The 22,842-nt window shown below is 39.2% G+C and overlaps 2 protein-coding genes across 3 annotated transcripts in view; one reads left to right on the top strand and one right to left on the bottom strand.

Annotated features, from left to right (window-relative positions):
* The window catches only part of MFSD9 (major facilitator superfamily domain containing 9), an 81,797-nt gene extending 74,545 nt beyond the window's left edge, over positions 1-7,252 (top strand). The window contains exon 8 of the mRNA XM_037806690.1: positions 7,229-7,252. Within this exon, the coding sequence (XP_037662618.1) occupies positions 7,229-7,237 (9 nt within the window). The 3' untranslated portion in view covers positions 7,238-7,252. The remainder of the gene's footprint in view (positions 1-7,228) is intronic.
* Positions 1-22,842, bottom strand: part of SLC9A2 (solute carrier family 9 member A2) — a 123,018-nt gene that overhangs the window by 48,704 nt on the left and 51,472 nt on the right. For both annotated transcript variants that reach the window (XM_037806689.1, XM_037806688.1), the window contains exons 4-5: positions 17,366-17,583; positions 16,771-16,973 (exon numbers count right to left, since the gene is read on the bottom strand). In XM_037806689.1, coding sequence (XP_037662617.1) covers positions 16,771-16,973; positions 17,366-17,583 — 421 coding nt within the window. The remainder of the gene's footprint in view (positions 1-16,770; positions 16,974-17,365; positions 17,584-22,842) is intronic.

The following is a 22,842-nucleotide window of genomic DNA, read 5'->3' as shown; positions in this document are numbered from 1 at the left end:
GCCACACCTCCTTACAGCAGTTGGGAGTGACAAGGGCCACCTGCTGAACTGAAAAGCACAGCAGCTTGAGGCAACACAGGGTGTGTCAATCCTCTAAGACACACCCTCAGGGAAACCAGATACTGAATATTTCTTCCTTCTGGGACCTGAGCCTGTTCTGGTCTGAGAAAACCTGATTGGGGTAACCAAGGAAACCAGATGCCTAGACATCACAAAACTGCAACCTACACTAAGAAAAATGAAGTTATGGCCCAGTCAATGGAACAAACTTACACTTCAACTGAGATACAAGAATTTAAACATCTAATGCTAAATCAATTCAGAAAGTATAGGGAAGATATGGCAAAAGAGATGAAGGCTATAAAGAAAACACTGGGCATACATAAAGTAGAAATCGAAAGTTGGAAAAAAACAACTGGCAGAATCTATGGAAATGAAAGGCACAACACAAGAGATGAAAGACACAATGGAAACATACAACAGCAGATCTCACGAGGCAAAAGAAAACACTCAGGAACTGGACAACAAGGCACCTGAAAGGCTACACACAAAAGAACAGATAGGGAAAAGAATGGGAAAATATGAGCAATGTCTCAGGGAACTGAATGACAACACAAAACACAGGAATGTACGTGTCATGGATGTCCCAGAAGGAGAAGAGAAGGGAGAATGGGCAGAAGCAATAATAGAGGAAATAATCAATGACAATTTCCCATCTCTTATGAAAGACGTAAAATTACATATCCAAGAAGTGTAGTGTACCCCAAACAGAATAGATCTGAATAGGCCTATGACAAGACACTTAATAATCACATTATCAAATGTCAAAGACAAAGAGAGAATCCTGAAAGCAGCAAGAGAAAAGCAATCCATCACATACAAAGGAAGCTTGATAAGACTATGTGCGGATCTCTCAGCAGAAACCATGGAGGCAAGAAGAAAGTGGTGTGATATATTTAAAATACTGAAAGAGAAAAACCACCAACCAGGAATACTATATCCGGCAAAACTGTCCTTCAGATATGAGGGAGAGTTCAAAATATTCACTACAAACAGACAATGACAGAGTTTGTGAACAAGATACCTGCTCTACAGGAAACACTAAAGGAAGCACTGTAGACAGAAAGGAAAAGACAGGAGTGAGAGGTTTGGAACACAATTTTGGGAGATAGCAGCACAGCAATGTAAGTACACTGAACAAAAATAACTATGAATATGGTTGAAAGAGGAAGGTTAGGAGCAGGTGGGACACCAGAAGGAAAGAGGAAAGATAAAGACTGGGACTATATGACTCAGTGAAACCTAGAGTGTTCAACAATTGTGATAAAATGTACAAGTATGTTTTTTCTTGAGGTAGAACAAATGAATATCAACCTTGTGTTAAAAATACGGAGGTATTGGGGAGAAAATGTAATCAGTGTAAACTGGAGACTATAATTAACAGAAATATTGTATCATGCTTCCTTTAATGTAACAAAGGCAATATACCAAGGCTAAATGCATATAAGAGGGCCCATAAGGGAGGGATCTGGGACTCTTGGCATTCATAATATTGTCTGACTCTTTATTCTACTTCAGTTTAATGTTATCTTTCCTTTTGTTGCTTCCTAGCTGTCATGTTTGTTTGTTTGTTTTTCCTCTTTATTTTTTCTGTTTCTTTTGTCTCTCTACATTCTTTGAGTCTTCCACCTGCTTTGTGGAAGAAATGGAGATGTCCTTATAGAGATAGTGTTAAGGGCAGTGAATACATAAATATGTAACTATACAGGGAACCATCAACTGTTTACTTAGAACAGAATGTATGCTGTGTGAACAAAATCATCTTTAAAAAAATGGGATGATGAAGAAACCTTGGGGGCACTATATTGAGTGTTGTAAGTCAGACACATAAGGACAAATATTGCAGGGTCTCACTACTATGAACAAATTATAATATGCAAACTCATAGACATGAAATATAAGTTACCAAGATATAGAATGAGGCTAAAGAATGGGGAGCGGTTGCTTATTACGAGCAGAATTTTCAACTAGGTTGAACTTAAATGTTTGGAAATGAACAGAGGTAATGGTAACACATTGTGAGAATAACTAACAGTGCTGGAAGCTGTGAATGTGGTGGAAAGGGGAAGCTCAGAGTCACGCATGTCACCAGAAGGAAAGTTGGAGGTCAAAAGATGGGAATGTATAAAACAGTGAACCCTGTGGTGGGCAATGTCCATGACTAACTGTACGAATATTAGAATTCTCTCTCATGAACTAGAACAAATGTATGACACTATAACTAGAAGTTAATAATAGAGGGGCATATAGGGAAAAAATACACCCACTGCAAATTATATACTATAGTTAGTAGTATTTTAACATTCTTTCCTCAACTGTAACAAATGTACTATACCAATACTATGAATCAGTAATGGGGGTGGGGTGGTTAGGGAATAGGAGGATATGAGTTTCCTTTTTTTGTCTTTATTTCTTTTCTGGAGTAATGAAAATGTTCTAAAAATTGAAAAAAAAATTGTGGTGATGGATGCACAGCTGTATGATGGCACTGGGGGCAACTGATCATACACTTTGGATCTCTGGATAATTGTATGGTATGCGAACAATCACAATAATAAATTAATTAATTAATTTAAAAAAATGAGGGAGTGATTAAAATATTTTCAGGCAAACAAACATTAAGAGAGCTTGTGAATAAGAGACCTGTGCTACAAGAAATACTAAAGGGAGTGCTACATGCTGATAGGAAAAGACAGGAGAGACAGGTTTAGAGAAGAATGTAGAAATGAAGACTATCAGAAACGGTAAAAGAAGAGAGAGAAAAAAATAAGATATGACATATAAAATCCAAAAGACAAAATAGTAGAAGAAATTACTGGCCTTATAGTAATAACATTAAATGTTAATGGACTAAACTCCCCAATCAAAAGACACAGAATGGCAGAATGGATTAAAAAACAGGACCCATCTATTTGCTGTCTACAAGAAACTCACTTTAGACACAAGGACAAAAATAGGTTGAAAGTGAAGGGTTGGAAAAAGTTATTTCATGCAAACAACAACCAGATAAAAGCAGGCACAGCTATATTAATATCAGACAAATTAGACCTCAAATGTAAAACAATTAAAAGAGACAAAGAAGGACACAATGTATTAATAAAAGGGACAATTCATCAAGAAGACATAACAATCATAAATATTTATGCAACGAGCCAGACTGCCCTGAAATACATGAGGCAAACACTGACAACACTGAAGAGAGGAGATACCCCAACAATAATAGTTGAAGACTTCAATACACCACTCTCATCAACAGATAGAACATCTAAACAGAGGATCAATAAGGAAACAGAGATCGTGAATTGTATGGTAACTGAACTAGACTTTACAGACATTTATAGATCACTACACCCCACAACAGCAGTATATATATTTTTCTCAAGTGCTCATGGATCATTCTCTAGGATAGACCACATGCTGGGTCACAAAGCAAGTCTCAACAAATTTAAAAATATTGATATTATATAAAATACTTTCTCAGATCTTAACTGAATGAAGTTAGAAATCAATAACAAGCAGAAGGTCAGGAAATTCACAAATATATGGAGGCTAAACAGCATATTTTTAAGAAATCAGTGGGTAAAGGAAGAAATTACTAGAGAAATTAGTAAATACCTTGAGGCAAATGAAAATGAAAACACAACATATCAAAAACTTACGGGATGCAGCAATGGCAATGCTGAGAGGGAAATTTATTGCCCTAAATGCTTATATTTTAAAAGAGAAGAAAGGGCAAAAAGTGAGGAATTAACTGTTCACCTGGAGGAACTAGAGAAATAATAGCAAACTAGCTGCAAAGCACACAGAAGGAAAGAAAGAAATAAAGATTAGAGCAGAAATAAATGCGATTGAGAACAGGAAAACAATAGAGAGAATCAACAAAACCAGAAGTTGGTTCTTTGAGAAAATCAATAAAATCAATGGACCCTTAGTGCTAAAATCAATAAAATCAATAGACCCTTATCTAGGCTAACAAAAGGAGGGAGGAGGGATGCAAATAAATACAATCAGAAATGGGAAAGGGGACATAACTACTGACTCTGCAGAAATAAAGGAGATAATTAGAGGATAATATGAGCAACTATATGCTAATAAACTACACAACTTAGACGAAATAGACAACTTCCTAGAAAATCATGAACAGCCAATATTGTCTCAAGAACAAATAGAAGACCTCAATAAACCAATCACAAATAAAGAGAATGAGTCAGTCATCAAAAACCTCCCCAAAGAAGAAAAGCCCAGGACAAGATGGCTTCACATGTGAATTCTATTGAGCGTTCAAGAAAGAATTAGTACCAATCCTGCTCAAACTCCTCAGAAAATTTGAAGAGGAGAGAAAGCTACCTATCTCATTCTATGACGCCAACATCACACTAATATCAAAATCAGACAAAGATACCACAATAAAAGAAAATTATAGACTAATCTCTCTAATGTATATAGATGCAAAAATCCTCAACAAAATACAAATCAAATCCAGCAGCAAATTAAAAGAATTATACACTATGACCAAGTGGGATTTATTCCAGATATGCAAGGCTGGTTCAAACACAAGAAAATCAATTAATGTAATAAACCACATCAATAAATCAAAGTGGAAGAACCACTTATAATTGTGCCTAAGGGTTTCCTCCAGAGAACCTCTTTCATTGCTCGTATGTGGCCTCTCTCTCTAAGCCCACTTGGCAGGTAAATTCACATGACTCCCAGGGGTGTAAATCTCCCTGGCAACGTCAGTCATGACTCCCAGGGATGAGCCTGGACCCAGCATCGTGGGATTGACAGGATCTTCTTGACCAAAAGGGGAAAGAGAAATGAAACAAAATAAAGTTACAGTAACTGAGAGATTTCAGATGGAGTCGAAAGGTCACTCTGGAAGGTATTCTTACGCGCTACATAGATACCCCTTTTTAGTTTTTAGTGTACTGGAACAGGCAGAAGGAAATACTTGAAACTGTCAAACTGCAACCCAGTAGCCTTGGTTCTTGAAGAGGATGGTGTAACTATATAGCTTACATGGTGAGACTGTGTGATTGTGAAAACCTTGCGGATCACACTCCCTCTATCCAGTCTATGGACATGAATAGAAAAATGAGGACAAAAATTAAATGAAAATTAGGGTGGAATGGGGGGTGGAATGCTTTGGGTGCTCTTTTTTATTTTTATTTTTATTTTTTGGAGGACAGAAAATGTTCAAAAATTGATTGTGGTGATGAATGCACAACTATATGATAGTACTATGAACAAATGATTGTACACTGTGAATATATCTCAATAACACTGAATTAAAAAAACTATAAGCTAATATATTTACAATTATATGATACCAGCCCTAAAATAGGCCAGGTAAGAAAGGGTGAGTGTGAAAGTATGAGGTCAGGAATACTCCCCGGTTTCGTTTTGGTAGAGACGGCCACTAGCAGCTGGCATGAAGAACACATGAATAGTAAGGGGTGGTTTTCCTGGGAGGTGAACGGGGAAGATGACATGTTGAGATATGTTCCCTGACAGGCATTTGATTTCCATCTCGTCTCCCCCTATGTTCTCACGTCTTTAAGAAAGTTTTGATAATGTAAACCGACTGTGATGCATACACACACACAAACACACAAACACACACCTACATTTTTGAAAGGAGATCATAATTTTTGCTCCAATTCAGCTTTGGGCATTTTTCAGCTTGATTTTAATTTTAATTTTTGAAGTGTGAACCGATTTTCACCAAGTTTGGTATCATACACACCTTGTATTTCGTTCTTATTTTTGTCTGCCACTTCAAAACAACATAGGAGATAATAACGGTTTTCCAATCAACACTTATTGTGTAATTTTTAACTTATGAAAATGCAACCGGGAGTAAACACATGGTTTCTGGAGATGGGTGACTTCAATGAGTTCCAGATTTCGTGAAGCCACTGGTTTAAAAAGAGCTTTAAGCAAAATTAACAAAATTAATGTGATTTTTTAAACTATATAATGTGTACTAAAGATACTGTTTTATTCACTTTTTATTCTATCAGCATTCATTCAATAAATAGTTTGTAAGTGTCTAGGATTTCTAAATATAGAACGTAAAAAAATGACAGGATACAGCACCTGCCCTGACAATATTTGTGCTGATATCTTCCAATAGAAGGATAATCCCAAAGTGGATGAAATGCCACGAATAAGATACAATTGACTACAGGAAGCAAGTATGACTTAGTGACCAGACCAATTCCAATTCCTAAAAGTACAGCATAGTTAGATTTATAATTAATAAAATTATTGATTATATGCAAAGAATTGACACCTGCCTTTTAAAATATACATTTGTTAAAACAGTTCCTTTTAATATACATCTATTTTTTCTTTAAGGTATTCACAATTGTCATGCTCGACAGGAATTTTCTGATAGATTCTGCCTTACTTCCTTTCCCTCCCTTCTCCTTTTCTTTATTCAACCCATCTATTTTGAAGGTAGATTACATGTCATTTGTATATATCATATTAAGTTTCCTAAGCTAGATAGATGTTGTACTATAGGAGCCTGGTCTCTGCTTCTAGGAGGGAAAACTAAAAAGATAGAATACCTTTGGGAGGCACCTTATTTCACTACACTGAAAATTTCAAATTTAGATTTCTGGGAAGCATCTTGATAAGGCTTAGAAAAATAGCTGTGACCATACATTTAGGTTCAGAAAATAAAGAAACTCCTTGGTTTGCAAGACAACCACTGAAAAACATATTTGCCAAGTGCAAGTTAAATTTTTACCCACTCACTCTGCTTTGGCACAACAAACACACCACCTCTGAGCCGGGCCTGGCTGCAGGGAATCATTTAACAGTAAACACAGGGAGAAGAACTGCAAGGTGAGATATGGTTTCTACTTAGTTCTGTCTCTGCTTTCCTTCCACCCTCCAGCCCTCTGCTTCCACTAGCATGAGGAAGAAAAAACCTGCTGTTTAATTATAATGAATGTTCTTTTGGATGGAAATTTATTTTTTAATTAAATTTTACAAAAACCCTTGGAAGAGGGAGGCTGACCTATTTCCTTCCTGATTTACCAAGCAATTTCCAGAAAATTCGGAAGAAACTTTTTATTTATTAAAAAAGTGTAGTTATCAGTAGAGTTCTGGGTAAGAGAGCAGCGTAGGAAGTTTCAAGATTCAATTTGTCCTCCAGGGCAGCTAGGAAACAGCTGGGAACTGTCTGAAACGACTGTTCAGGGGCTCCGGAAGCCAGAAGAACATGTGCACCAACCAGAAAAGAGAAGAGGGAGACCGATTGCCTGTGGTGAAGAGCTGTGAGGAAAACTCTGCACGCCGCGGAGGCTGGAGCCCGACCCCAGATCCAGTCCCTGACTGCAAATAAAAGTCCTCTTCCCCAAGATTGGGGGATTGGGGGGCACAGCCATGCACTGTCTGTGGCTTTTGATCATGAATTCAGAACACAGGGTCCCAGCTCTGAGGGCAGCTACAGCTTCAACCCGCCCAACAGAAAAAGTGGCTAGCAGCCTCTGTTTCAATCCCGCCCCTGGCAGGGGTGGAAATGGGGGGCATTTAGAGACTGTCCCTTCTTGGGGCTGTGGAAAACAGTTTGCTGAAGGAGGCTCTTCCACAAGAAAAGGGGAGGGCCACAGCCCAGCGCTGTTTGCGGTTTTTGATTAGCAAATTCAGATCACTGGGTCTGGCTAAGAGCTACAGTTTCAATCCACCCCAGACAAAAGCAGCTGGCAGCCTCTGTTTCAACCATGCCGGAAAGGAGGGGGAGGCAGTGGAGACTTAAAGGCCCAGTAACACCTTAGGCCTGCAGGAAACAGCTGAGGTGCGCCATCTGCTGGGCAGGCCAGAAAAGCACATATTCAGGGAGCTGTCAAAGAGAAGCTTGGCATCCTGCCAGGTCTTTCCTGGGCACTTTGAAACTGATCTGCATCCCTTTTGTGGATTCCTGGCCCTGTTTTGACTGAGAAATATTGACTTGGGAAAGTCCTCTCCAGGGCGACCCTCCTCCCAAAATTTGCCCTCCAGCAAAAGCAGCTAGAGACAATGAAAGGAGTGTTAAAAATCAATAGCACCAAATAAAAAGAAAGAAAATAGAAAAAGAAAAAAACCATATTGAGGAACACAAAAGAAAACTCTTAATAAATAGAAAAATTTAATAAAGGAAAATGTTTAATAATAGAAATAAATACTCTCATTCTTAGAAACAGTAAATATTATAAGACTGTTGGTTCCTCCTAAATTAATCTGTGAAATTAACATGATTCTAGTAATGAACCAACAGCATTTTTTTACTATTAAAAAAAAACAAGGTAAATCATTCAGTTGAGGTGAGAGAATAGTCTGAGTTTACTTTTCCTCTGACTTCCATAGTTCACATTTATAACTTGGCTACTATAGTCACATTTTTAAAAACACACTTTAATATATACTCTATGCCTGCTGATGCACAGTATTTTTGGAAGGAGCCATAAGAAAGCAGTAACATGGCTCCTGGGATGAGGGGGAAACAGGAGGGCTGCAGGCACAAGAGGAAGGGAGATTTGCTATTTCGTACCTTTCAAATGTATCATGTATACTTATTGCTGATTTTTTAAGACTAAAAGCCCAAGCTACTTTCTAGAAAAAAAAAAAAGATTGTCTTAGCTAGTCTAGGTCTTTTGCTTTTCCATATAAATTTATTAATCATCCTGTCAATTTACACACACACACACACACACACACACACACACACACACACACTCCCATGCAAGGTTTTGATTGGGATTACATTAAATTTATAGTTAAGTTTGGGAATAAGTGACATCTTAAAAATAATGAGTCTTCCAATCTATAAATGTTTGCCTCTCATTTATTTAGATATTAATTTTTCTCAATAGTATCTATTTTCTGATTTTTAAATGTTAAACCAATTTTGCATTGAGTCCAACTGTGCTGGAATAAACATAAAATGTTCAGGGAAAAAAAAAAAAAAACTATAGAGGCAAATAAAAAGCAAACAGAACAGATTAACATTCCCAGAGAAGGCACAGGGGAAAGGAAGATTTCTCCTAGGGGTTAAACAATTACAGAAATAGTGCAATCTCAAAAACTGTACTATATATCCAGGGCAAAAAGCAGGTGAATACAAGCTGATAAAAGATCTGATCTGTTAAACTCTGTTAAACACGAACTGTTAAAAAGTTCTAGAATAAGTTAAACCAAGTGTCAAAGAACTGCCTTAGCACAAAGACAATCAACAAGAAAACCCTGGGCAAGAGAGAGAAACTGACTTCCAGATAAACTCATCAAGATAATCAGATGCCTAGACACCAGCAAAAACTTGAAAACAATACTGAGAGAAAGAAACATATGGCTCAAAGTAAGAAATTAAAACTTCAGGGGAAACAGAGGATTTGGAAAAACTAATCAAAGATGTTCAAACAAATCTCCTAAATCAATTCAAGGAGATGAAGGAAAATTTGGCTGAAGAGATAACAGATTTTAAGAAGATACTGCATGAGCACCAAGAATAATATGCAAGTATAAAAAGAAACAATAGAAGGACACAATAGAAGAGATTAAAAATACACTAGAGGCACAGAACAGCAGATTTGACCAGGCAGAAGAAAGAATTAGTGAGCTAATAGACAGGGCAGTTGAAATCTTACAGACAGAGAAAAGAATGGGGAACATTGGGTCTCAGGGATTTGAATTACAGCACAAAGTGCACAAAACATACACATCATGGGTGTCCCAGAAGGAAAAGAGAAGGGAATGGGGGCAGAAAGAGTATTTGAGGAAATAATGGCTGAAAATTTCCCAACTTTTATGAAGGACATAGATATTTATGTTCAAAAAGCACAGCATACCCAAACAGAATAAATCCTAATAGACCTGCTCGAAGACATACTAATCAGAATGTCAAACACCAAAGATAAGGAGAGAATCCTGAAAGCAGCAAGAGAAAAGTGATTTGTCACATACAAGGGAAACACAACAAGAAAAAGTGCTGATTTCTCATCAGAAATCATGGGGGCGAGAAGGCAATAGTATGACATATTTAAGATATGGAAAAAGAAAAACTGCTAGCCCAAAATTCTCTATGTGGCAAAACTGTCCTTTAAAAAACGGCAAAGACTTGATAGACATTTCTCCAAAGAAAACCTACAAACAGCCAATAAGCACATGAAAAGATGCTCATCATCATTAGCCTTTAGGGAAATGCAAATCAAAACCACAATGAGATACCATTTCACACCAACTAGAAAAACTTCTCGTAAAAAAAAAAAATGAAAATAACAAGAGTTGGCGAGCATGTGGAGAAACAGAAACACTCGCTCATCTAACTAATGTTAGTGGGAATGTAAAATTGTGCTGCTGCTGTGGAAAACAGTATGGCAGTTATTCAAAAAGTTAAGTATAAAATTCCCATATAACCTGGTAATCCCACTTTTAGGCATATACTCAAAAGAATTGAAAGCAGGGACTTGAACAGATATTTGCACACTAATGTTCATAGCAGCATTATTCACAATTCCTAAATTAAGGCAAACCAAGTGTCCATCAAAGGAAGAATGGATAAACAAAATGTGATTTAAACATGCCACAGAATATTTTCAGTCATAAAAGGATGACGTTCTGATACATATGATAACATGGATGAACCCTGAAGATACCATGTTGAGTGAAATAAGCCAGGCACAAAAGGACAAATATTGTATGGTCTCACCAATAACAAATATTAGAATAAGCAAATTCAGAGAGTCAGAAACTAGAATACAGGTGACCAGTGGCTGGGGTGGGGGTAGGGTATGGGGAGTTAATGGTTCATTGGTACAGTTTCTAATTGGGGTGGTGAAAAAGTTTTGGTAATGGATGGTGGTGGTGGTGGCACAACATTGCAAATGTAATTAGCACAAAATTACATATTTGAATGTAGTTAAAAGGGGAAATTTTAGGTTGTATATATGTTACTAGAATAAAAATTTAAAAATCCGTAAGACTGTACAACACAGTGAACCCTGATGTAAACCAGGGATATAGTTAATAGTTCAATTACAATAATATTGTTTCATCTATTGTAACAAAGATAACCACATTAATGCAAAATGTTAATGACAGGGAAAACTGCATGAGTGAGGGGAGTATATGGAATTCTATACTTTCTGCATGATTCTTCTGTAAACCTACATCTCTAATAAAAATTTTAAAAAGAAAACCTTTGTAACAGGTGTTGAGCTTTACATACACATTTCCCCTCTCTTACCTGGGAGGAAGGGGCCATTATCTATGAGTAAACTGAGCCTCCCAAGACAGCCTTACCTTAAAGTCAGGTATCTACTAGTGGAATCCACATTCCCAATTTTGTAAGTAAATTTTTAAATATGAGAAAGAACTTACATTTCATATAACATCAACAATCTTATTTAGGAGAAAATGAATGTAGAGATCCAAGGAATTTGAACTTCTTTCTCATGTAATATTTCAAAAGCAAAACTATATTCTGACAACATAATGTGCTTCATAAAAAGGCTAGTTTCTCTCATTATCAACTCAATTCAAGGAATGTTAAAATTCTCAATATAAATCTTGATATCAAATAATCCATCATATGCCACATGGAATTTCTATTTTATAAGATAGTGCTAACAGACAGTATCAGTATGGAAGAGCTCATCATATAAGAAATACTGAAATAAGGGAGAATCAACATAAAGGTTTTCATCTGAAGGATACCTCGTTCTTAATTGGAAGACAAAATTCTGTGCATAGATTTATAATTAATCATCTCTGCTATATTTGTAACCCATTATCTACGTCCAGGCTTCTTTCACTGAGTTCGTTAATTATTGAGGCAGTCTAGGAAAAAAGATCCTTTCTGAAGGCAGTGCCTGCATGTGTGCAGACGTGCTCTTGTAGACTCTTACGAGCCAGTGGTAGGTAGGAAATGGGAGGTAGAGAAAGGGGTCAGAGTCAAGGAACCAAGCAATAGCAAAGCAGCAGTCTCCAATCAGTGCACACAAAAGTGAGGGGTAGGAAGCAGTGAATGGAAGAAACCAGCAAGTGGGGACCACAGCAATTCCTCCTCCCCACGAGCTTAACAAACAATCCTTAGACCCAACAAGAGAAGACTGCCCAGCAGATGTGTCTGCAGGCACCAAGCTTTGACCCCAAAATATCTCCACCATGGACTGCTAACTGGATTTTTACATTTCAAGTGACAAATATAACTCAACTATTCTATTTTTTGACTCAGTTCTTTCTCCTTTCCCATCAGGGGTTTTTTCCCACGTTTATCTCTTTCCTTACCACTATCCTCCCCACCTCTGCTTTTCTTTCTCACTGAGAATACACAGACCATCTCGCAGGAGCTCCCTGATGGTGCCTCCCTAGCTCTCAGGAGTTCCCTGACTCCCCGTTTCCCTGCCTTCCCACTTCCCCCAAGCTCCCGACTTCCCACACCACTCAATGCCCAAGCTAAACATCTAGGAGTTATCCTTCATAATTCGCTTCCCACAGCTAATCTTGTTGAATAAGCCTCCAAAATAAATGGAAATTCATACCCTTCTCTTTTTTTCACCATTTCTTGGTCTGGCTACTGTGTGAGCAGCCAAATTAGTCTCCTTGTTCCCTTTTTGCCTCCTTGGATCCATTCTCTGACCCCGCAGCCAAAGAAATCTTTTCAAAACATAAATGACTCCCCTGCTTATAACTGTTCTCATCACCCTTCAAATAAAACCAAACTCCTTAACCAGCCTGTGAAGTTCACCAATCCATGGCTTCCTCTAGCTTTCTATTTCCACTTCTCCCTTACCAACTTTGTTTCTTACTTCTGTTTCTTTAGGTCCCTATCTCAGGACTTTTGCATCAGTTCTTCCTTCTATCTGGAATGTTCTTTGCCCTTATCCTAGTTGACTCCTTGTCTTTCATATCTCAGCTTTCATCATCTCTCCAATAAGATCTTTGCTAACCTAATCTATAGCAGCCAGGACTCTCCATCACATCACCCTACTCAATCCTCAAAATACCACAATCTGATGGTTTCCTTAGTTATGCATTATCAGTCCACATTTACAAGAAAGCAGATAGCATGGGGGCCAGAATCGTGCCTCCATTATTCCCCCAGAACAGGGCTTTCACATAGCAGGAGCTCAGTAAATATTGACTGATGAATGATCATCAGTTCATCTGTCTGGTATTACCTGTTTTTCCAATGAGTACTATGAGGACAGGAATGGCGCTTTCATTTCTACATCTGAACTGAATGAAGACTTGTTTTCATTTTTCACTTGCTTTCACCATTAAATGTGAATTCCTTGAAAACAGGAATTACTCATCGCCCATTTGAGTATCACCAACAACCAGCCCAGTGCATGGAACAAAAAATGTTCTCAATATTTTTGGCTCCTTAACTTAGATCAGTGCTCTTCAAAGCCTGGTAGGCTAAGCAACACCATTCCCCTGATCAGGGCCAGTCTTCAAACTATTTGTTCTTAGTCAGTAATAAGATAAATATAGAAATCCAATCTCAGTTAGCTTTTTAACAATCAAGAAGCAAACCAATTTGTCATGTTAAAAACATAAAATATTGATATACATGGCATTCAGTCAAAGTGGAGACGAAGATATTTCATAAGGGAACCAATTTTTCACTTATATCTTTTGGTTTAGTCACAATTCAAAAAAGACCAAAAATTAAGAGTTTTAATATTGATAGTCTATACTAACCACCTATACATACTTTCAATGAAGTTTTTTGCAATACATTTTTTTCCTATATTATGTTTGCTCTAAGTGTATTTACAGAGTGGAATTTTATGTCTGTTGAATCTAATAACTAAAAAAAAAATTGAGCTTGTATTTTATATGTCCTCTCATGAACTGCATCTTTCTAGTAAGTGATTTTTTCTTGCATTTTGCAAATGAATATGTCCATGTTTTGGGGGGAAAAGAAACCCATTTGATACTGTACATATTGTAAAGCACTTGTGTAGACAATCGGGGTTGAGGCATTCCTTTCCAAACAGCCCGGTTCCTAGTTACGCTTTAGACAACCACGGTTCTATTTTCATATTTGACACCGTAATTCTGAGAGGATGGGAGAAGAGTTCCAAAGCATTTAATAAGCCTTGGTCTGACTCTGGGTGGCAGGTCTCGGAAGGGGGTGCCATCACTCACCCCCTACATGACCTTTCTGCTCCAGCATTCTGCCCTAGGAAGCTCCATGAAGACATTAAAATGCTCAACGCAAAGTGGTCTCGCCTTAGGCAAAGTGTGATACTAGTACACTGGATGACATGTTTACAAGTCTCCTGTGAACACCAAAGTGAAAGGACAGAGACTGGGAAATTAGCTTCCCTCCCACACCTGGACGACTCCACCGGGCCTCCCTGAGTTTAAGGAGGGGACTCGGACCCACACGGGATGTTTGAACCACACTATGAGGTGTAACTAGGCCAAATTGGGACTATTACCAACCATAACCAAGTAAATAATGTCTTCTTTAAATAAAGCAAATATATCTGAATAGGATGGTCAATGGAGTCAGCCAGTTCTGGGCTCAACCCACCCTGTCGTTTACAAAACACACTTTCTTGAGTTCATCTGTTTCTGCTCTTTGAAGCTCTGTTTCCTTAGATGGAACGCTGGTTTCTATCCCAAAGTTAGTTGTGGGGGCGAAACGAGATGATGCATATATGAACGCGCTTGTCAGAAGACCTGACACAAAGAAGTGATCACCAGAGGGTGATTGTAAAAGTATAAAGTAGAAAGGTATTGATGATGAAAACAATAATGGAAAGTGGCCATCTTCTTAAGACAGGAAAGGGTCTCCAAGGACCTTTCTGTATGAGTCCAGCCAGTCCACTATTCGCCAAGTTGTGAGACGTGTATGAATGAAGGGCAAGCTGACTTCTGGAGAAATGAGTAGAAGGAAGGAGGCAAATCACCATGCATGGCGATACCAAGCGCTTACTATACACCAGGCACTCTGCACAGCATTTAAGGGTTAAGAACAAACCAGGTTTGACTCCCTGCTCCACCACTTACTAACTGTGTAAACTTGGGAAAATTCCCTAAGTTCTGTTTCCGAACCTCAATCTCCTCGTCTATGAAATGGGGATAATAACTGTGACACCTCCTTAGAGTTAGTGCCATAGAACTGTTGTGAGAATTAAATGAGTTAATAATAAAATGCTTAGAATTGAGTCAGGCACCTATATAGCACTATGGGACTAGTTAAATACAAGTAAAATGAAATGAAACTTTTCCTGGTTTTCCTCTGTCATCACTGATCACTTGTTCTCTATCTCCTTGGCTGCTTCCCTCTTCTAAAGTTTTAAGGTTGGGTGGCCCCAGGGCTCAGTCCTTGATCTCTTTTTATATTTCTCCTTTTTATATTTTTACTCCTTTGATGACCACATCCAGTCTCTTGCCTTTAAATACCAGCTATCTATTGATGACCCCAAAGCTTAAATCTACAGGCCAGATTGAACCTCAGACTCTTAATAATCACCTGCTCAGCATCTCCACTTGGAAGTCTAATAGACATTCTAACGCAGCAGGCCCATAACTGAATTACTACACACACACACACACACACACACACACACACACACACACACACACACACACACACACACCCTCCATCCACAGCCTTCCCCATCACTCGAGGCCTGCTCAGGCCAAAAGCTCTGGAATAATCAATAACTCCTCTTTGTCTCACACTAATCCATCAGCGAAGCCCAGAGGCTCCACCTTCAGAATGCAATCGAGCATCTCACACCTCTCACCAACTCCACTGCCACCACCCTCATCTTGCCAGGATGACTGCACTTGCCTCCACACTGGATTTCCTACTTCTACCCCTGCCACTAACAGTCTATTCGCAACACGGTAGACAGAGTGACGCTTTTACAAAATAAGTCAGAGCACATCACTCTTCTGCACAAAACCTTCTGATGACTCCCATTTCACTCAGGGAAGAACTGATGTCCTTAGACTGGCCTGCAGGGCTCTGCGTGATCTAGGACACCAGAATTTCCCTAGAGAGAATTTTCTCCAGAATTTCACTAGAATGTAAGTTCCACAAGGACATGCATCTTCTTTATGTTTTGTTTATGTATGGATCCCAAGCTCTAACAGAAATGCCTGCTACTTAGCAGGAGTCTGATAAATATTTACTAAATAAATATCCACAAATTTGATCTCCTAAAAAAAGTTCGGTCACCCTGGCTTATTAAGCATAAAGAGACAACTAACTTGCAAAGTCAGAGTATAGACCTAGGTCCATGTTCCTTTCTGCCTCCCAATATTAAACCTGTATTTCTCCATTTCACTTTTCAAAGGAGGCACTGCTAAGCAGTCAATTTGTGTCATCAGGTACAACCAGCATCTAATGAGTCCATTTGCTAGATCAGAGAGTATGACAAATGACAAGGATTAACAATCACACTGCATAAGTTTGCAACAGTAAGCTTAGACCCCTTAGCTGAGTTTCCTTAAATAATAATTCCTCTGTGTAGGCCAAGTGACAAAATTAGAGTCGCTTAGGTCCCCGGCCAGCCCAGTGCCATGCATCCAGACAGGAAATATCATTTTCACTAATGTCTTAACTACCAAAGCTTCAACACACCTTTGCCACTTGGCGTCCTGAGAAAGGACTTCATTAGGATATCTCTGAACAGCATCTTGTTTCCTCCAGGTACCGGAAGCAACATTTCTGGGAGAAAGAACTCGACTTACCAGGATGAAGACAGTGAAGAATATGACAACGATAGCAGCTGTAATGAACAGTTTTTTCCGGGGGAACACAGCAGCAGGAAGAAGGAAGACGAGGGCAAAACAGATGGCGCCTCGGAGACCTCCGTAGGCAATGATGAACTGATCCTTAAAAGTCAGGGGGATTGTCCGGAACCAGTTAATGACCTGAGTCAGGACAAAGACACCTGAGAAGAAAGACAAAACCAGAAGAAAAGAAACTGAGTGAGGCTAACTGATGAAAATTTCTGGAATCATTTTTGAGCTTCTGTAACTGGAGAGAGTGAAGAGTAGGCCCCCAGGGTCTGTTCCTTTTCCTCTGCCTCATTAGCCCTATTAGGCTCTTGGGCCTTTGCTATTATTGCTCCAAGATAAAGGGGAAAAATGTGGAGTCACAGAAGCCAAGAGAGAGGCTAATTTACTTTATAAATATATTTATGAGGAAACTCAGGGCAGGAAAGAAGATCAGGAAGCAGGGAGAAGAGGAGGAGCAGCAGCAGAAGAAGCAAGAGAGAGGAAGGATAAGAAGTCTTTTAGTAAGAGCTGCAGAGTGGTCATTTAAAAAACAAGCACTCATTACCCAGTGCTCTCCAGATGAGACAGAAGGCCAGGGTGAAGCAGACGAAGGCCCAGTTCCACTCGTGGTTTTTGCCGACAGTGGACACGCCCATGAAGATGAAGATCAGGGTCTCGCTGACGCTGCTCAGCATCTTCATGAAATACTTGATGGTTGTGTAGGATTTTTGCGATACATTTTCTTCCACATACTTGTTCATGGTCATTGCACAAGCAGTGATCCTGAAAGAGAAGATGCAGCTTCTATCTAAATATGACACTGATCGTAATCAGACTGCAAAGGTCAGCACTTAAGAGCTAAATTATGGCTCCACCCTTCTGCCCATAACTACAACCTTATTGATTGTTCTTTATAAATGAATGCAATTTTTATGTACATCGTGAAAAACCAACTTTCTCTGGATGTCTTCATGAATACCCTTGGGCTTGAACTACTATATGCACAGCTTTTAGTTCCTATCACCTTCCTTATTCCAGATCCATATTCTCAAGAGTTTATGGACATTAGCACCATCAATTGTCCTACTGGCATCTCAAATAAAACCAGCTCAAAATAAACTGAAACATATCTTTCTATAAAACCAGTCCTTTCTCCTATATATTCTCCATCCTTCTATTGCCTAAAATCTTAAACTATTGCCTAATAATCCTAAACTTGAAACTGGGGTCACATTTCCAGTACTTCTCTCCCCTGCCACACCTCCACTGTGTCCCAAACCCTCATCTTACTGATCATTCACTGTTTCTGATTTCTCAGCCCAAATATTTCTTGAATACAATCCCTTGCTTTATCTTAAAGTCTTAGTTCCAGGTCTCATTTCTATTTATCTACTGGATCCACTTCTGGGAACTTCAAAATGTATTAACAGACTCTGAGAATCCCCAAAGGAAAGATACTTTTTTCACTTGCTTTCCCTGGCATTTCCAAAGCATACTCTCAAAATTGAAGGGCTTTGGGAACAAGTCCAAACTCTCCCAAATGACAACTCCAGTTTCACCTCCTGCCTTTCCTCCACCCCAGCACAGACCATAGGCTTTGACCATACTTTCCGAAACGTGCCCGTGCTCTTTATTGTCTTCTTGCCTTACTGTACACATATACTTCTCTCTATCTGGAATACCATCCCTGCCTAATTCAAATGCCACCCAGAGAGTGAAATTTAGTACGAGGTGAGTTACAAAAATTTAAGGTTCCAGCTAAAGAGATCTAGTTACTATAAAGAACCAAAGAGATTTCATTATCAGAGGGTCACTAGAATGAAACAGGAGGACATATTTAGAGTGAGCTGCTTCACCTTTCACTGAGTGAGAACCTGACATAAATAAACTGCTGGTGATGATTTTTGAAGTTTTCCATAGTCTCACATCTCTAGAGTTACTATGAGCCTACAATGCACTCCCTCCCTCCCTCCTCCCACCAAGTGGGCCTCCTAATCCTGAGAAGATTTTTCTGACATCTTAAGAAAACTTGCATTTATTCAGAGAATAAGGATAAATGGAAGAATGCAAACCTGAAGGCCCTCTGAGTTAAGACCAAAACAGCTAAGCCATGAATATGTTTCTTTGCAAGGAACACCAGACACATATATCTATTTTTGGGTTTCCATATTAAATCAAACAAACAAAAACCTACATCAGTCCAAGGACCATGAACTTATGCACAGAACAGTTGCCCCTACGAAGTAGCAGGTGTTTCTTTTAGTTATACATAAGTATGAAACTGCATAATTCATGTCATTTCCTAAATAAAAGAGTGGCCCTATTAAACGTGCTAATAAAGTTCACATGCAAAGCCCTTGAATAGCTGTGGGCTTATATAATAATAGTTAATGATTATAGCCACCCCCATTCTGTGCCAAGTACCCACGAAAACACTTTGTAGAGCCTATGTCAATTAAACCTCCTAAGGAGCCTCTGAGGCGAGTCTATTATTCCCAATTTTACTGTTTAGAGAATAAAGGTGAACAGAGGTTCACTTACTCAGGACTACACAGCGGAGATTTTAGCCCAGGCAGTCTGACTCAAAGCCAGCACCTTTAGAAGGGGACTTCACTCTCGCTCTTTCTAAATTCCCAGCAAGCCCAGTTTTCCCTAATGGGAATGAGATCATCCTCTCCCTGTCAAGCCCTCACTCACCCCTTTCTCAAGCATAAGCCTATCGGTGTTACTTTTCTGCTGTTGCTATAAGTAACTACCAAACATTCAGTGAGTGAAAACAGCGCACATTTAGCATCTCATGCTTCTGGAGATCAGAAGTCCAAAATCATTGCCACTGGACTAAAATCAAGATACCAGGAGAGAATTGGTTCCTTGCCTTTTCTTGTTTCTGAGGTTGCCTGCACTCCTTGGTGCATGGCTGCATCACCCCAACCTCTGATTCTGTCCTCACTTCTCCTTCCCTGACTCTGACCCTCTTGCCTCCCTCTTATAAGAACGCTTGGGATTACATCATCTACCCAGATGGTCCAATATAGTCTCCCTATCTCAAGATCCTTAATTTAATTGCATCTGCAAAATCCCTCTTTGGGACATCTTTTGGAGCTGTCTTTGGGAGCCGTCACTCAGCCCACCACGCTGTTATTTGCATTCACCTCCCTCAAGTGGCAGCCAGGACCAAGGGCATCTCCAGACGAGTGTGGCCTCGTTTGTTCACACTGTGCCTGGTGAAGGAAGTGAGCGAAAGCTCTGCCACTCTGACATGACGTGAAATCCTGGCACCTCCACCAGTGGGCAAGAAGAGGCCGGAGAGAACAGAGAGCAAAATGGAATCCCTCCGGGTGGGCCACATCAGGCATCTCGCTAGCGCCCACCTGAATACAAACCACTAGTTAATGGTGTTTCTGAAGACCTTCATTTTTTTTTTTTTTTCATATTTTGGCTTAATTTTTTCTTCAGCCACACTTTAAAAAGCAAGGTTTGTCCAATACAAAGTAATGAGGACAAAAGTCAGATTAATGTGATTAAAAATCTGAATCAAAGAATGTTTTATAAAGGAAAGAGAAAAGACAGACATACAGAAATCCAAACTAATGAGCCTTTCTTAAATGTTGCCTAGATGAGAATTTGAAACAGAAAAACTTTACAATGCCCACATTACTTCTTGAAATTCTCAAAGTCTATGCAAAAGATGCTTCAAAAACTGTTTCATTATAAAGTATTTTAGTTTATGGACAAATACAGAGACTAATGAACACCAAGAAACCCCAACCCAACTTTTCCAAATCACTTGTATTTGTTAAAATCAAATAACATCTACAGAGTCGAAACCTCTTGTTTCCTCACTCTAGCCCCATCCTCTTGTCTCCTTCCCTAGGAGCGACCAATATTTTAGGTTTGAATTTTTTATTCGCCTTTCAAAAGGCAATTTTTTAAAGGCTGGAGAATAGTATTTCTGTGAATGTGCTAAACATTTGCCTCTGAAGTCATGTTCCTGTCGTTCACTGGGCAAGAAATAAACTACAGAAGCAAGAAGTAAACTTGAGTTCATTACATGAACAACTGAGCGAAAATTTCTATTCAGAAATGACCAGAAAATGTAGCTTTGGCGTAAGTATAAAAATAAATTAATTTTACATGAATGTCTACGGGATCTTTTTCCACTGCTTTGTATGCTTAACATGACACCAGGAGTGAGGCCGTATCTGCCAGACACCTTGTTGTAACTTAATGCGGTTTCCTACCAGCATCAAGTGAGACACTAAGAGAAAGGCCCAGCACACACTCTGCCCTGTTCAGGAGGTGTGCATGGGTCTACGACACCGATGCACCCTGTGGCTTGGGGACAAATGTTCCAAATGTCCCTGTTCTGGTCTAGCTCGTATGGCTTAATACACGTGGCCTGCCAAGCAAAAGCCAGGAGGTGCTTTACTTGCAAACAGATTCTTTTTGGTTATGGTATAATCTGGCTTGAAGTCCAACCAGCTCACTTTAAATAACACCGTAAGTGGACAAAACTACAAATGAGTTAAAGTCTCCCTTCATTTAGGGAAGTCGAGGCACTGCAGCCCATCCTTCTAGAGCTGAAAGTCTTCACCATCATTGCAAATCTGAGTTTCTTACATTTCTCTAAAAGAATTGCAAGAAAATTATAGAGTTGGGGAATGGTACAGGTTCGTGGCTGACTGTCCTCAGCCTTACTGGGTTTGGAATACGTGGCCAGGAGTGTCCTTGGGTACAATGTCGTATCTCCGCATATCGCATGCCATACTGCAGGGGCGAAATTACTTCTTCTATCATCACATGAAAGTGGAAAGATTTCACACATGAAGTCTACAGCTTCTCACAGTCATTCTGTGAGACCACTAGGATGGTAACTACACCATAATGCTCACCTGAACAGACTCCTTGCACGTTAGGTGATTCTAATTTAATTTCATAATGTTAACACTTCCTCTACACAGAAAACAACTGGCCTTTACTATTCCCAATATAACCTTCTTTTATTGGTTCAGGTCAAGGAATCACATCCCTCCCTTTCCATATACTTCTCCCTTTCCTAATCTCCATATTGAGATAATGACTGTGAGGAGCAATTTAGTATCAACAAACTTTTGCTGAACATGTAAGCTGGGCCAAGTTCTCTGTGGGGCTGGAGAAAATGAAAGCAAGAAAGACACGGTTTCTACTATCAATAGTTCACTGCCTTTGGAGTGCAGGAAAGGAAAGGGCTTACTCTGCCAGAAAATAGGGGTATTTGGGCAAAGTCTTCCTAGATAAGTAAGAGCTCACCAAGCAGGAAGAAAGTAAATCGAGGAAGAGGAGAGCATGGCCAAAAGCATGAAAGAAATAAACATAGTGTTATATTCAGGAACTCCTTGACTGTTTGCTGGAGGAGTGGGAGGTGACATTGTCAAGGGATGAGGATGAAAAGTTAGAGGCCAGATAATGAACCTGTCATATTTAGCGGTTAGGAGTCTGAACTTTATTCTATAGGCTGGAGAGAAAAATTAGAGAGTCTATCTCTGATCATATAATTAATGTCTATCTCCCCAACCCAACTGAAAGCTCCATGAGAGGGGGGAAAATAGTGTCATCAAAGCTTAGCAGAGTGTCTGCCGCATCATTAATTCATTTTGAATTAATGACTAAAGGCAAAATTTAATTATTTAGTGGGCATGATGTCGTGATATAACCAGGTTTGTATTTTAGGAAGACAACTGTGAAGGACATGTTAAGAATGGATTTGCAGGGGCACAAATGTGAAGTTCAGAGGCCCAACTGGTTTCCTGCGATGGTTTGTCCTCTTGTTTTCAAAATCCACTGCAGCAACTGGCCCATGTAATATCCCCAAATATGCCCATGTTTTGACAGGTGTTAGGTTCCATTCTACGGGGCTGCATGGAGGTAAAGTGCATATAGAATTCACTCGTACATTCGGCTTTGTTATTATCTTGACTCACATTATTCTTAGTGTAACGTACGGTGATTATCATCAATTTAGAAATGGAAAAGCTGAAGCACTATAATTAGTGGTTTTCACAT

Source organism: Choloepus didactylus, chromosome 17, assembly GCF_015220235.1.
Source record: "Choloepus didactylus isolate mChoDid1 chromosome 17, mChoDid1.pri, whole genome shotgun sequence".
Lineage (NCBI taxonomy): Eukaryota > Metazoa > Chordata > Mammalia > Pilosa > Megalonychidae > Choloepus > Choloepus didactylus.
Note: the sequence above shows the minus strand (reverse complement) of the source record. Positions and strands in the feature narration are given on the sequence as shown.